Raw genomic sequence first — 17,431 nt, 5'->3', positions numbered from 1 at the left:
GTTCCTGACATAAAAAAATAGTGGTCATAAAGTAAACACATTAGTTAGTTGTTAGTTAAGTCAACCCCAAGAATATTACTGATTTCTGATTATTGAGGCTATTTGATTGCACAATTATATTCAGACACCCTGACAACTGCTGCAATGGAAAAGTTGAAGAAATTTTTGCAAAACAAAGGTGGTTAGTATTTGGGTATTTGGCGTTAAATCCCAATTTTAATATATGCTTGCGCATACGCACACATACACACCTTAAAAATAATCAAATGACCTAGGCAGCAACTGAAACTTCCTTTGACACCAGACTAGAGCTAACATTTTAAGAAGTTACAACCGGTGAGTTAATTGACTTTTACATTAAAGTGGTTGTAAACTTGTTTTTATAAGTTTTACCTACAGGTAAGCCTATAATAAGGCTTACCTGTAGGTATAAAGAATATCTCCTAAACCTATACGGTTTAGGAGATATTCCCCCCGCAATGCGCCGCTGATTGCAGCGGCGCATGCGCAGCGGGGATCCTCGGCTAATGGACCGTCAGCCGCCGGACCTTGCCGAATTTATACCTCGCGAGCATGAGCGGGAGTGACGTCATCGCCGCTCCAGCCAATCACAGCGCTGGAGCGGCGATAACCGGAAGACACGCCGAGTCAAGATGATATCTCGCTCGGTGTGGACCAGGTAAGTTCCCTACACCTCTTTTTGAGATAAGTATTTCATAATGAGCTAATATGCGGTGCATACTAGCTCATTATGGCTTTTACTTTTCAGGTGAACAAAAAAAAAATTTTTTTGCGGGTTTACAACCGCTTTAACTGCTTTTTGACCACCCCACGCAGATATACTGCGGCAGGGCTGCCCTCCTGCATGAAATCACGTACCTGTATGAGATTTTGTGCACTGGGTCTGGGGCGTGCGCACGTCGCTTGCGGCACCCCCGCGATCATTCTCAGGAGAGGCAGAACAGCGGTCTGCCTATGTAAACAAGGCAGACCGCCGTTCTGTAAGAGGGGAAGATATAGATCTTGGCCCGGATTCACAAAGCACTTACGCCGACGTATCTACAGATACGCCACGTAAGTGTAAATATGTGCCATCGTATCTATGCGCCGGACTCTGAAACCAAGATACGCCTGAAAATAGGCTTCATCCGACCGACGTAACTTTCCTACGCCGGCGTACCGTGGGCGCATATTTACGCTGGCCGCAAGTGGCGCTCCCATTGATTTCCTATTCAAATATGAAAATGAGGGAGACACGTCGATTCACGAACATACTTGCGCCCGGCGCATAATATACACGGTTTGCGTATGTCGTACGTCCGACGTAAAGTTATTCCCCATATATGAGGCGCAACTCATGCTAACGTTGTTTACGTAGTACGTGAATAGGGTTTGGGCGTAGGTTACGTTCACGTCGTAGGCAGTGATCCGTCGTATCTTAGGGAGTAGTTCCGACGTGATTCTGAGCATTCGCACTGGGATACGTCCACGGGACGACGCTCGTTTTAAGTACTTGTATGTCACTCGGCCCATCATTTGCATGGGGTCACGCCTCATTAGCATGGCTCACGCCCACTTCCACCTACAACGGCTTACGCTGAGGGAACCCAGCACAGTTTGGGAGGCAAGTGCTTTGTAAATTTGGTGCTTGCCTCTCTGCGCTGCTTCGGTGTAGCGTATATTAGATACGCTATGCCGGCATAAATATACGCCGATGTATGTGAATCCGGGCCCTTGTGTTTCTGCTTAGCAGGAACGTGGATCTCTGTCTTCCTAAAGTTAAACCACCCCCCCCCCCCAGTTAGAAAGCACTCCCTAGTAGCACATTTAACCCTTTGTTGGCCCTTGATGTTAACCTGTTCCCTGCCAGTGTCATTAGTACAGGGACAGTGTATATGTTTTAGCACTGATCACAGTATTAGTTTCACTGGTCCCCAAAAAGTGTCAGAAGTGTCACTTAGGTGTCCAATTTGTCTGCCGCAATGTCGCAGTCCCGCTAAAAATCGCTGAACGCTGCCATTACTAGTAAAAAAATTAATACAAATTACATAAAAATATCCCATAGTTTGTAGACCAATCAATATATAGTACACTTATTGGGATTTTTTTACCAAAAACATGCAGCAGAATACATATTGGCCTAAATTGATGATTCAATTTTATTATTTTTTTATTATTATTATTGGCTGTTTTATAGCATAGAGTAAACAATATTGTTTTTGTTTCGAAATTGTTGGTCTTTTTTTGTTAATAGTGCAAAAAAATAAAAATAAATGCAGAGGTGATCAAATACCACCAAAATAAAACTCTATTTGTGGGGAAAAAAGGACGTCAATTTTGTTTGGATACAGTGTCGCACGACCGTGTATATCAGAGCATCTTATAAAAGTAAGCATCTTACTCTCTGCAGGCCAGTCAAGTTCCTCCACCCCAAACTCGCTCATCCATGTCTTTATGTACCTTATTTTGTTCACTGATGCGCAGTAATGTTGGAACAGGAAGGGACCAATCCTCAAACTGTTCCCACAAAGTTGGGTGCATGAAATTGTCCAAAACATCTTGGTGTGCTGACGCCTTCAGAGTTCCCTTCACTGGAACCCAGGGGCCAAACCCAACCCCTCAAAAACAGCCCCACACCATAATCCCCCCTCCACCAAATGATTTGGAGAAGTGGCCCAATACTTTTTGGCAATATAGTGTGGATGAGCGAGTTTGGGGTGGAGGAACTTGACTGGCCTGATCAGAGTCCTGACCTCAAACCGATAGAACATCTTTGGGATGAATTAGAGCGGAGACTGCGAGCCAGGCCTTCTAGTCCACATCAGTACCTGACCTCACATATGCGCTTCTGGAAGAATGGTCAAACATTCCCATAGACACAGCCTAAGCCTTGTGGACAGCCTTCCTAGAAGAGTTGAAGCTGTTATAGCTGCAAAGGGTGGACCAACTCAATATTGAACCTTACGGACTAAGACTGGGATGCCATTAAAGGTAATGTTTGTGTAAAAGGCATTGCTTTTGGCAATTAAGGGCCAGAATCAGAAAGGAGTTACGTCGGCGTATCTCCAGATACGCCGTCGTGACTCCGAATGAGGGCCGTCGCATCTCGGCGCCTGATTCATAGAATCAGATAAGCCTCACTGTTGCCTAGATACGAGCGGCGTAAGTCTCCTACGCCGTCGTATCTTAGGGTGCATATTTACGCTGGCCGCTAGGGGCGCTTCCGTAGATTTACACATAGAATATGCAAATGAGCTAGATACGCCGATTCAAAAACGTACGTCCGCCCGGCGCATTGATTTACGTCGTTTACGTAAGGCTTTTTCCGGCGTAAAGTTACCCCTGCTATATGAGGCGTAGCCAATGTTAAGTATGGACGTCGGGCCAGCGTCGAATTTTGCGCTGTTTACGTCGTTTGCGTAAGTCGTACACGAATAGGGCTGTGCATAAGTTACATTCACATCTAAAGCATTGACTATTTGCGGCGTAATTTGGAGCATGTGCACTGGGATACTTTCACGGACGGCGCATGCGCCATTCGTTAGTAGCGTCAATTACGTGGGGTCACGATTAATTAGCATACAACATGCCCCCTACCAGCCTATTTTGAATTAGGCAGGCTTACGCCAGCCCATATACGCTACGCCGCCATAACTTCGGGCGCAAGTTCTTTCTGAATACGAGACTTGCCTCTCAAAGTTACGGCGGCGTAGCATATATGAGATACGCTACGCTCGCCTAAAAGATAGGCATTTGTTTCTGAATGTGGCCCATAGTGTATATTAGGACAAATAAGAAAATGAAACCTACTTAAAAATGAACGTGTGTGTGTGTAATGTGCACACATTACTGAAAGTACTGTTGCACAGTATGCAAATATTTTGTGGCTGCATTGAAAAATCATTTCAGATGAAGACCGCATCAAGTGGCTTGAATCACTGCTCTACGGCTATCTAAAAGCTATTAATAAAAGATTTTAAAAAAAAATTAACATATGTACAAAAATATGGTAATTGGGGGAGGATTCCTGCAAAGCATGTAGAGTAGAATGTCTTTCCAGATGTAACAGGGAGGATGACACAGTACGCCTAACTATTCCTTAGTTCCCTGCCATCACGTTCTGCAGAAAGTGCAGAGGAATTGGCAGCTCCCGTTAATTAGGAAGCCCACAGGTAGATGAGTTAGGTGCCACTAATTAGCGAGACTGTACTCTAGCAGGATGTAACGTCTCTTTCCCCCGGTGTCTGGGCTCCTGGAAGTTGCTTGGAGCTCTCCTTCGCGGTGGGGTCTCTAAGGTCTCCGCTACCAGCTGGGATTTCACGCTATTGAACTATCTCTCTCCCTGAAAGTTTCTCTTAATGATTTGAATTAATTAACTTTGGAGTTTGTAATTTCCAGCACCAAAGTTTTGTATCTTTTCTTTTCTTGAAACGAGATGTCTGCGCATCGAAGCTATGTCTGTTATTTTTGCAATTGCTATAAAGCTAGCTTGTTCCTGACCTAAAAATCCTAATTGGAAATTTAAAGGGGAGGTAAAGGTTTGTGTTTTTTTTACCTTAATGCATTCTATGCATTAAGGTGAAAAAACACCTTGCTGCCCCCCGTTTTACTTACCTGAGCCTCGAATCTCCATGGGCGTGATCCCCACGGCTTCTCGGCTCTTCATTGGATAGATTGATAGCAGCGCAGCCATTGGCTCAACGCAACCGCCGGGGGGCAGACCAAATAATACACTCGGCAGCTACAGTATGGATGCCGATTGTATGACACGGGAGCGCGCCCGCAAGGATAGAGCTTCGCAGAGAGGGTTAGCTATTGCGGGGAGGAGCCACGAGAGCCGGTGTGGGAACCCAGAATAGGAGGATCGGGGCCACTCTGTGCAGCTCATGAGCTGCACAGTGAAGGTAAGTATGACATGTTTGTTATTTAAAAAAATAAAAATAAACATACATAGGCGCATATTTATGCCGGCGTAGCTTATCGAATATACGTTACGCTGACGCAGCGCAGAGAGGCAAGCACAGTATTCAGGAAGCCAGTGCTCCCACTCGCTCTCAAATCTACGCTGGGTTTCCTCGGCGTAAACCAGCGTAGGTAGAAGTGGGCGTGAGCCATGCTAATGAGGCGTGACCACATGCAAATGATGGGCCAAGCGCCATAGAAGTACTTAAAACGAATGGCGCATGCGCCGTCCCGTGGCCGCATCCCAGTGCGCATGCTCAGAATCACATCGAAACCTCAGCCGAAGATACGTCAAATCACTGCCTACGATGTGAACGTAACCTACGCCTAGCCATATTCACGTACTACGTAAACGACTTAAAATCCGACGGCTCTGTTCCCTGGTCCATACCTTTGCATGAGTTGCGCCTCCTATATGGAGAATAACTTTATGCCGGACGTACGACTTACGCAAACCACGTATGTTATGCGCCGGGCGCAACCACGTTCGTCAATTGGCGTATCTCCTTCATTTGCATATGTGCATAGAAAATCAATGGGAGCGGAAAATGCGCCCAGTGTAAATATGCGCCAACGATACAACGGCGTAGGCAAGTTCCGTTGGTCGTAGGAAGCATATTTTTAGGCGTATCTCAGATTGTGGGCACGGCGCACAGATACGACGGCGCATAATTACACTTATGCGGCGTATCTCGAGATACGTTGGCGTAAGTGCTTTGTAAAACCGGGCCATAGTATCGCTTTAACCACCTCAATACTCGGCACTTTCACCCCCTTCCTGCCCAAGCCATGCAGAGCGCTGGACACATTTGTAATCCATGAGCGCGATCGCTCGCCATGGTTGCTACGGGTAACGGCACATGTTTTACAGTCACTGAGTTGCAGGCAAAGGTACAAGTGTCCACCCTGGTCCGGTTGTGGGTAACTGGGTAGCTTTACTGTAGTCAGGGCACTAACGATTAGTGCCCTGATTACCTGCCTTGGTCTCCCCTGCAAGGAGATGCCACTGATCTGCTCTCCTCGCCACACACTCTGTCAGTGTGAGGCGAGGAGAGACGATTACGGATACTTCCGCATTTACAGGTGATCGGCTGAGATTGGACACAGAAAATCACGTGGTTAAAGAGCTGTGTCATCGAATCTTTACAGAGAGCAAGGTCACACCGATCCTAGGAACATGGCATGGCTACGCTGCACACCCCCATGAGCACGCCAGTTCTGGGGCACCGTCATAAGACGTCCTCCCAGAACGAGAGCTGCACTGCTCCTCCATTATTCGACAGTGGTCAGGCGGCAAGTGTTAACCAAATGTTTAACTAAAGGAAACATTTTATTTTTTTGATTTGAATAGCATGGTGAGGGGTTAGAACCACTCTCATGTCTTTATTACCATCTGGTTCACTCTAATTGTCCTGATGACCAGTGTCACCAGTGAGGAAAGTTATGTAAAAAGTTTTGAGTTGTCACCGGAACAGGAATAGAGGGCAAATCTTTCAGGGGGAACTGTATTAGAAGGTAAATCTCCCTAATGAGACACAAAGGAAGAGTTTGCATATTCACCCTAGGACTGGAAGTGTGTTATCCACAGGATCACCAGGGGAATAGGAAGAGGGTGGATAGTATGACACTGGCAGTGAAGGGGTTAACCACTAGGTGGCGCTGAAGTTGTTAAGTCAGTACTAGGGAGTGATTCTACACGTCACTGATGACCGTTATTGATCACGGGCAGAATAGGGGTGTCACTAGGCAAAATAGGGGAATGCCTTGTTTACAAAGGCATCCCACTGTTCTGCCTTTACCGACCGCAATCGTGGGCCGCCCGGGAACATCACGTTCCCAGGACCCGCAAGTGCACTCACGAGGCACGCACAAAGGGATGTACAGGTATGCCAATGTGCCTGCCATTCTGCCGACATACATCGGCGTGCGGCAAGTGGTTAAACTCTAATCAAGAAGTGGAAAATGAGGGGTTCTGTTGAAATCAAACCACGGTCAGGTAGTCCAACTAAAATTTCAGCCACAACTGCCAGGAAAATTGTTCAGGATGCAAAGAAAAACCCACAAATAACTTCAGGTGAAATACAGGACTCTCTGAAAACATGTGGTGTGGCTGTTTCAAGATGCACAATAAGGAGGCACTTGAAGAAAGATGGATTACAATACGTGGCAGCAGTGAAGCCGAGGTTTGGGTGCTCTTACCTAGCAGCCAATCAGGAGGGAGTTTCCTCGCTGTGCATGCTGGGGGAGGGTATTTATGGGACAGACACCATTGATCTGGGTTCTTCTTCGAGTGCGGCACCCACCTTTAGGGTGACTGCATCACGGTGCGCCGGCGTAATGGCCTTCCAGGCCGGGGTGCGCGTGCCACGTGGTGTTCCTGGTTTCCGGGACCATGTTGGTCTGGAACATTTGAGCTGTGGTAGGAAGCCCAGTAGTCGACTGGGTTCCCAACCCTGAAGATCCCAAGAAAGATAGCTGTTCGGTGGGGAGTCCATCTAAGGAGAGCCAATGAGAGGCTGGCGATCCAATAGGGTCTCGACAAACCACCGGGGATCAAGGTAGCCGGACACTGAGAGGCTGGTCACCTGTCAGTCAGTAACTGAAAACAATCTGAAGGAGATCCAGGCGCAATTCTATCGAGGAGGATCATCTCTGTAACCACGATCACGGAGAGGGCCTGTAGCAGAGGCTTTTCCCTGAGTCCACTCCAGGAGGGACTGCGGCAGAGACTTCTCCCTAAAGGTTCGATTGATACTCTGGATGCCAGGTCAGTGAGAGAGGCCTGTCCAGGTACACTAAGTCCACTCAAGCAAGAGTAGCGCAAGAAGTGTTACACGTGGGAGCAGGACTGTTTCCCTATTACTACGCCTGAATCTGCTGTTCTCCTTTCAACTCTACCTTTCACCACAAGTTTACTGTTTTTACCCGGGTGGGTAATAAAGAGCACAGAAAAGACACCTGTCGTGGACATTCCATTACTGCTATATTCACCATACACCCCTAAGACGGCGGAGGAGCCATGAGGTAACATGCCACCCAAAACAAACCAGCAGCTCCTCCCGGGGTAGTGCTACACTATGCAAATGCCACAAAGTAAGTACCCCACTTAAAATACGCCAAACAGCACAGAGACAAGCCTCAAACCTTCTGGCACAAAGTCATTTGAAGTGATGAGACCAAAATTTAGATTTTTGGCCACAACTATAAACGCTTCATTTGGAGAGTCAACAAGGCCTATGATGAAAGGTACACCGTTCCTACTGTGAAACACACAGAGGAAATTTGGTCAAAATTAATAGCAAGATGAATGCAGTATGTTATCAAAAAATACTGGAGGAACATTTGCATTCATCAGCCAGGAAGCTGCATATGGGACGTACTTGGCATTCCAACATGACAATGATCCAAAACACGTCGAGCTGTCATTGGCTACAGCAGAATAAAGTGAAGGTTCTAGAGTGGCCATCTCAGTCTCCGGACCTCAATATCATTGAGCCACTCTGGGGAGATCTCAAAAGTGCAGTTCATGCAAGACAGCCCAAGAATTTACAGGAACTGGAGGCTTTTTGCCAAGAGGAATGGGCAGCTTTACCATCTCAGAAGATAAAGAGCCTCATCCACAAATACCACAAAAGACTTCAAGCTGTCAATGATGTAAAAGGGGGCAATACAGGGTATTAAGAACTGGGGTATGTAAACTTTTGATCAGGGTCATTTGGGTAGTTTCTGTTGTGATTATGATTAAAAAAGAGTAAACACAGTTGATTGATATTAAATGGCTTCAACCAAACACTAACCATGAGTGAAAGAAAAGTTTTTGTGTTATCATTCATATTCTCTGAAAAATGGCCAAGAAATCATAAATTCTTCCAGGGTATGTAAACTTATGAGCACAACTGTAAGTATAGAACAATAAGGACCAGGTGAACATATGGTGGCGGGTGCTAGTACCGCCTAAACCAATAAATGGTCACCTAAAAGGGGGGGAGTGTTGGTTGGACTTTCTCAGCACTGATAATCCTATGAGCCTTTGGTTGGTCCATGGCCCTAACCTGGTGAGCAGATTTGCATTACAGACAGAGGGGCAGATCCACATAGAATTAGATGTGCGCAGCGTATCAGAGATACGCTACGCCGCACTTTACCTGGCGGAATTTCGAATCCTCAAAGATTTCGCGCCATAAGTTACGGCGGCGTAGTGTATCTCTGGCGGCGGAATTCAAATCGACGATTAGGGGGCGGGTTTCATTTAAATGAAGCGCGTCCCCGCACCGAATGAACTGCGCATGCGTCGTTCCAAAATTTCCCGCCGTGCATTGCGCTAAATGACGTCGCTAGGACGTCATTTTTTTTAACTTAGACGTGAGTTACGTCCATCCCGATTCACGGACGACTTACGCAAAAAAAAAAAAAATTCAAATTTCGACGCAGGAACGACGGCCATACTTACCATGTCAAGTCTAACAATACGCCGCAAAATACCAGCTGTAACTATACGCCGGAAAAAGCCGACTAGAGACGACGTAAGAGAATGCGACGGCCGCGCGTACGTTCGTGGGTCACCCGTCGGTAGTAACTGCTGTTTTGAATGTGGGGTCTGGCCCATGTGTTTTTAACTTTGTACAGTTTTATGTGTAATAAATAATTTTTATGATAATTTTTTTATGTTATGTTATCAGTACCGAGAAAGTCCAACCAACACCCCCCCCCCTCTTTTAGGTGACCATTTATTGGTTTAGGCGGTAGTAGCACCCAACACCATGGGCCAAATCCTCAAAAGGGATACGCAGGCGGATCTGCTGTTCAGCCTGCGTATCCCTGTGCCTATCTTTGGAACTGATCCTCAGAAGCAGTTTTCCAAAGATAGGCAGAAGATCTGACATCTGTAAGAGACTTACACTGTCGGATCTTAGGATGCAGTACCGCATCCGCCGCTGGGGGCATTTCGCGTTGAAATGCGGCTTCGCGTATGCAAATGAGGACTTACGGAGATCCACAAAGCTTTTCAGCTTTGTTTTTTCTCCGTAAGTTTACGTTTGCATGCGTAAAATTAGGGCTGCTTTTACAAGGTGTAAACTGTTTACACCTTGTAAAAACAGACCTTTTTTTCGATCGCCGCAATTTTTTTTTAAATTTGATTTTTTTTTTTCGCCGTATCTTTTTTTTAACCCGTCGCAACTTTATTGTCCCGTCGCAATCCACAAAGCCCGGCGTAACGTAATTTCGCGCGATGCACGTCGGGAAAATGACGTCACGAGCATGCGCAGTACGGCCGGTGCAGGAGCGCGCCTCATTTAAATTGTCATCGCCCCCTAGATAACAGGACCGCCTTGCGCCGGGAGAATTTAGGTTACACTGCGTGAAATTTCTAGGTAAGTGCTTTGTGGATCGGGCACTTAGGTAGAAATTTCCCGCCAGTGTAACTTAAATGGGAAAAATTAAGTTAGGCTACGATTTTGAGGATTTGGCCCCATATGTTCACCTGGTCCTTATTGTTCTATATTCTATTTTGGATGATGGTACTTATCTATTTAATTACTAATTAGTTCTACTTGAGGCTATACTGCAAATGTGTCACAACTGTAAGTAAAGTTCACATGTTCATTCGATAGTTTTTGTTTTTTTCTGCTCAGGCTATAACTCTTCAAACTCAAGTCATATTTAAGAGTTTAGCAGTATAATGGAAAAAAAAGTGTAATTACAACTTCTCAAACATTTCAACAAAGTTTGTTAGCAACAGTCTGAAGTCAATCAAAGCTCATGGTAGATTCGTGGCACCGAGCCCTGATTTGTGATGTTTGTCTGTACGCTTTCATTATTGCTTGAGTGATTGATTTTAAATCAGCACAGAGGCACTGGATGCCTCCCAAGAACACTCAGCACAAACAGGAATGTATTAGTCATTATAATTTGCAAACGTTCCTTTATCTGTATCATAGTCGCCTCTGCCTGCTTCATGCAAATGGGAATAGGATGAACAAGTGGCTACTTACCCCAAAGTACTTCCCTTTCTTCAGGAGGGCCACCGTCTTGGAGAAAAGCTCCCCCGTCTTCTTACTGTGTGACACTTTGGTGACAACGGCAGTGCCGGAGAGGATCAGGTAGAAGTTCTGAGCGACGTGACCCTGACGTATGATTACTCTTCCGGGCCCAAAACTAAGGAGAAAAAATAACAAAACAAATGACTGAAGGTTGTTACCATGCACAGCACATAGCGCTGGCGAAGTCAAGGTTTTTTTTTTTAATAGCTGCGCATTTCATAAATATTCAGATCAGCCAAGCAAGTTAAGAGATATCACGCTCCATTTTAACAACTGTCTGGCACTTGTACAATAAATAAAGATTAGAAGGAAATAAAAACTTTTGCTTTTTATAGGAAGTTTCGAAGAGATATGTTGGTTTGCCGATAATGCCTTAGAGTGTTAACATTGACATTTCCAAAGAGCAAGCCGGTGTGTAGAAATGAATGATGTGTTTTACTTAAGGTGGAATTGGGATAGAAATGCGGGAATATTAGAAATAGATAGATAGATAGATAGATAGATAGAAATTACAGGAATATATGGTATCTTGTAGCTCAGTAAAACTCTTTCCTTCATTCATGTATGCTACTTAGCTCTGAATATCGGGGAATCATTCCCCCCCTCTTTTTTATTTTATTTTTATTTTTATTTTTTTTATTTTTTTTTACCCCCCTCCTCCCCTCTTTCTAAAAATTTATACGAGTATATGCATATGCCTGTTCCTCATCCTAGTTTAGAAAAAACATATAGTACGGTGATAGTAAAACTATCTGTGCTCGATTTCCGTTGAAAATGTATGTAGTGACTACATGGTTTATAGTACTTTTTACCAAAATTGTAATTTGCTGTCATTGCCTATTAGGTGTATTATCTACATTGTTGTATGCACTATTATTCACTCAATAAAGACTTTGTGAAATAAAAAAAAAAAGAAATGCGGGGGCTGCCATAGTTGTTTTTTAAAGGAGTAAGTTCATCTTCAGCCCATCAAGGATATGAGGCCAATGTATGTCAACCAGGGTTCCATGGAATCCTAGAGTTGCTCCTGAGGTTTCTATGGGTTCCTTCAAGAGTGGGTAATTAATTGATTTCCTACCTACTTTGACCAACCATGCATGTTCAACTAGCCACCAGCCGCATACATTGACCACTAATGTTAAAAGGGCCACACAGTTTTTACAGTCTATCTTTCTTTTTTGCAGTTATTACTTATTTCAAAAACATGTAGGCAGGTGTAGTCTACTTTCTCCACTACAGCCTCAATATACGAATGCATAGTATGATTTTAAATACCCCTCCAGTAGACACAAATACATAGAATAATATGTGAATGTAATCCAAATCTTAATTTCATCCATATGGGACTCTTATATTCAAATTGTCTAAACTTTTGATCTAAATGTCTGGGTCTATCTATCCAATTTTAATAGCTTCTAAACAAGACCACCTCTAGTCAGATAGCAATTAGCCAGCTTGGCCCAAATGAACTATTTAAAGTGCAATAAAACCTGGAATTCTATGTTAAGGTGCAATGGGCTTCAAATGGCTCCTGATGGTTCCTGGAGCTCCTTAGAAATGCTCTTAACCCTTTCCTTGTGCAAAAAATACAGCCCCCAATAGCATCACTATTTTACTGTTTTTCACTTAAAGAAAACAATGACAATGAAAAAAAAATATAACACAAATAACAATTAAATACACATACAATAAAAGGCAAAGAACACATAAACCCACATATAAACAACAAATACTGTATATACTTGAGTATAAGCCAAGTTTTTCAGCCCTTTTTTAAGGCTGAAAATACCCCCCTCGGCTTATACTCGAGTCAGTGTGCCTGAAATTATTGAGAGGCTGCGGGCGTCCATTGTTTAAAAGTCGCGGTCTCCTACTGGTCCCTTCCGTGATGGGCGTTTCTCAGCAGACACAGTTCCACCTATCACAAACATTCTCTCATCCTCGGACTCAGTTTCCCAGCAGACCCCTGCTATACGCGGCGAATCCAATGTTAAGTATGGGCGTCGTTCCCGCGCCGAGTTTGGAATTTTTACGTTGTTTGCGTAAGTCGGTCGCGAATACGGATGGACGTAATTTACGTTCACGCTGAAAACGACGTTCTAGCGACGTCATTTGGAGCATGCGCACTGGGAAAAATCGCGGCCGGCGCATGCGCAGTACGATTGGCGCGGGGACACGCCTGATTTAAATAATACACTCCCCCTAGCCGTGGAATTTGAATTCCGCCGGGGGAGTTACGATCCGCCGGCGCAAGTTTCGAGGTAAGTGCTTTCTGAATACAGCACTTGCCTCAAAAAATTGCGCTGGCGGATCGTAAATAAGATTACGCAGGTCTAAATATCCGCTGATCTATCTGAATCTAGCCCACTGTGTTCAGTGTTCCGCCAATCACGGACGTCTCTTCATCCTCAGACAAGAGGATGTCCGTGATTAGCGGAACACTGAACACAGTGTCTGCTGGGAAACTGAGTCCGAGGATGAGAGAACGTTCGTGATAGGCGGAACTGTGTCTGCTGAAAAACGCCTATCACGGAAGGGGCCAGGAGGAGAACGTGACTTTTAAACAATGAATGGACGCCCACAGCCGGTCAATTTCAGGTTAACTGACTTGGGCACAGTGAGGATGGGCACAGTGAGTATGGGCACAGTGAGGTTGCAATCTGCACAGTGAGGTTGGCACAGAGAGGTTGCAATGGGCACAGTGAGGTTGACATAGTGAGGTTGCAATGGGCACAGTGAGGTTGACATAGTGAAGTTGCAATGGGCACAGTGAGGTGTGAAAATGGGCATTGTTGACCCTCTTTTTCGCTTACAGTAGCTGCTGCATTCTCACCCTAGGCTTATACTCGAGTCAATAAGTTTTCCATTTTTTTCGTGGTAAAATTAGGTCCTCGGCTTATACTCGGGTCGGCTTATACTCGAGTATATACGGTAAACTAAAACTACCCCAAATACATCCCCTCTCCCAAAAAAACACAGGGGTAGATTCAGAGAGAAGATACGACAACGTATCTCCTGATACACTGTCGTATCTTTGAGTCCGGCTGGTCGTATCTATGCGCCTGATTCATAGAATCAGATACGACTAGATTTGACTAAGATCGGACCGACGTAAGTCTCTTACGCCGTCGGATCTTAATTGCATATTTACGCTGGCCTCTAGGGGCGTGTACGCTGATTTACGCCTAGAATATGTAAATCAGCTAGATTCACGAACGTACGCCCGGCCGACGCAATACATTTACAATGTTTACGTTAGGCTTTTCCAGGCGTATAGTTACCCCTGCTATGTGAGGCGTATCCTATGTTAAGTATGGCCGTCGTTCCCGCGTCGAATTTTAAAAAGTTACGTCGTTTGCGTAAGTCGTCCGTGAATGGGGCTGGACGTCATTTACGTTCACGTCGAAAGCATAACGAGTTGCCAACGTCATTTGGAGCATGCGCACTGGGATTCAGTCGCGGCCGGCGCATGCGCAGTTAGTTCGGCACGGGGACGCGCTTTATTTAAATGATACACGCCCCCTACCCGCCGAATTTGAATTCCGCCGGGTGATTTACGCTACGCCGCCTCAACTTTACAGGCAAGTGCTTTGTGAATAAAGCACTTGCCTGAAAAACTTGCGGCGGCGTAACGTAAATGACATACGTTACGCCAGCAGAAAGATCCGTTGATCTTTCTAAATCTACCCCACAGCCTCTAAATGAAAAAAAAAAAAGCAGACCTTGTTTTCATGCAAATTTTTAAGCAGCATAATTAATGAAATTAATGAGAATTTCTACTGTGAAATGTCAACCTTCAAACTAATCAAATTTTGTGGTAAAATCACTTTAGTTGAAAACACTCTGTTGCTGACTATAGACACACCTGTAAAAGTACTAAACATGTCTACCTAATTAAAGTGGCCACTGAACTTACATTTTCTATAATCTGAAAGCCTAGGTGTGCTAAAATATCATCTGTAATGTAATGTGTCACAATGAGGGATAAATGTCCTCTGGAGACATTAATGTGATCGAGGCAAATGCACACACTACACGCTTCCCCATCAAAGAATGGAAGATATAACACTTCTTTATAACCACAAGGAATTATTAAGAGGAACAAATATTATTTTCACCCAAGAAACTGTCAAGCTGAAAGAGACATTCAGCCTGATAAGGGCACAGAGTGCGAAGAAGTACTAATCCTCGATTTCAAATGCTGGCAATGAATCTAGGTCAGTGTTTCCATACAAGCCAGATATGTTTTATTTGATCACAACGTCAAGTTGATTTGGGAGCTTCTGTTTGACATTATCAGTCTCACCAACCCTGTGAACTGAGCATTAGGCTCTCTTTGATAATGTTACATAACAGAAGCCATGTAGCAAAGCTCTGACCTTTTCTGGAATAGAAGAAAGACCTACATGCATTTAATTATCTCGGCAAGGTGCATTTCTACCTGATCATAATGTGTGTGCTCAGCCTTAGTGAATTATGTTTGAATAAATGTTGCTTGTTCTCATCTTATTGGCAGGAGTTTAATTGCTTCATTAAACCAGTGATGATGGCAGGAACTGTATGATTATGCCCTATGACCCAACGCCATATGACTTCTGTATTTGGAAAATGCCCAGACATGAGAGAGCATGTGACCTCCTTCCATTCTCTCCAGGACGCAGTGCTATGGTCTAAGAGCCCAACTGCCAGACCAGGAAACTGTCAGGTTATAGAGGGAAAAAAGTCATTAACAAAGATGCCAACCTCCGAGAACCAATGTATAGAGTGGTAAGTACAGTATGGGACGCTCACAAAAACTGTCTAAAAAAAATTGCTCCATAAAAAGTTACTTATCAATGCACACAATAAAAAAAACGTTGAGTAAACAGTTAAAGATGCAGAGTACATCTAGTGAATAAGAACAGATGATGAAAATCAGTTTCAGGATGCAGGACAAACGGTTCTATATAGATACTGCCCAGAACAAGAAAAGTGCCACTGTGCAGTGTCTATGCATACTACAGCCATTCTCGAACAGGGTTCCATGGAAGTCTTGGGTTCCTTTAGAGCAGTGGTTCTCAACCCTATTGAGACCAGGGCCTGGCAAATTCTTTCTAAACATTCTATGTCCCAACAGTAAAAAAAGTTTATACTCACACAATAAAAGTATAAGAATGCAAAATATGTATTGACATTGTGGAAGGCTCTGCATGGGGCTGGGTGAAACTGTGGGGCCGCGTACACGCGGTCGGTCCAGAGCGATGAAAACGGCCTGAAGTCCAGTTTCATTGGTCCAAACCAACCGTGTGTACGGCCCATCGGTCTGTTGTCCTTCGGACAAAAATTAGGGAACTTGCTTTAAAATCGAACCGATGGACGGCTGACCATCGGTCAAAACCGATGGTTAGTACACAAAAGCATTGGTTCAAAACCTGTGCATGCTCAGAATCAAGTCGACGCATGCTTGGAAGCATTGAACTTCATTTTCTTCAGCACGTCGTGTGTTTTACATCACCGCGTTCTGACCCGATCGGTTTTTGAACTGATGGTGTGTACGCACATCAGACCATCGGTCTGCTTCAGCGGTGAACCGATGAAAACAGTCCGTTGGACCATTCTCATCGGATGGATCGACCGTGTGTACGCGGCCTGGGGGTAATGGGGGTTCTATAGGGAACCAGGGAACTTTGCATCAGACTTGGTGGCCGTGTAAGAAATGTGGTCTCCGGAGGGGGCTAGAGGAAATATCTGTTGCTGGTTGGGGGAACTATGGGATGATGGAGGCTCTGCAGTGGGCTGGGAGGCTTTGTGGAAGTTTTGGCACAGCAACTACTGTTATAGAGGTTGTTAGCGATTGAACTGTGACTAATTGACACATCATCTGATGGTGCCTGGTTAGTTCTGGGTTCAATGTTACTTGGCAGAACCAGCAGTATGACACCAATGACCTGTTTAGCTGTCTGTAAGGGTGACAGTCTGACCACCACTGTAAGAAAGGTATTCTTGTCACTGCAAGGAACTTTTTTCCCACTGACCACCAATGTAAGGGGGGAATTATTCCCATTCACTGCCAGTGTAAGGGGCATTATTCTGATTCAAGTTAATTAATTTTAGCAGGGGTTTCCTGAGACCAGAAAATTATTTCAAGGGTTCCTGTTGGGTAAACAGATCGAAAGTCTGTTGTAGAATAATAAAAAAAAAAAAAAAAAGAGAGAATTATATCCAGCATACAAGACAATAAAACTAGTCCTGGGCAGGGTTAATACATACAGAATACAGACAGATATTGGGAATTAAGCCTCGTACACACGCACGGTTTTCTCGACCAGAAACAGCAAGATAACTTCTGGCAGAGCTTTCATGCCAAGTAAACCATGCGTGTGTATGAGGCTTTGAGGTTTCTCGTTGGGAAAACTGCCCAGAATCTAGACAAGAAAATAGAGAACCTG

General features: G+C 44.6%; 1 protein-coding gene across 1 annotated transcript in view; it reads right to left on the bottom strand.

The window, feature by feature from the left end:
- LOC120928974 (cyclic nucleotide-binding domain-containing protein 2-like) overlaps positions 1-17,431 on the bottom strand; it is a 387,861-nt gene that overhangs the window by 159,233 nt on the left and 211,197 nt on the right. The window contains exon 7 of the mRNA XM_040340130.1: positions 10,956-11,118. Coding sequence (XP_040196064.1) covers positions 10,956-11,118 — 163 coding nt within the window. The remainder of the gene's footprint in view (positions 1-10,955; positions 11,119-17,431) is intronic.

Source organism: Rana temporaria, chromosome 2 (genome assembly GCF_905171775.1).
Source record: "Rana temporaria chromosome 2, aRanTem1.1, whole genome shotgun sequence".
In the NCBI taxonomy this organism is placed as follows: Eukaryota; Metazoa; Chordata; class Amphibia; order Anura; family Ranidae; genus Rana; species Rana temporaria.
This window is presented reverse-complemented; position numbering and strand designations above follow the sequence as displayed.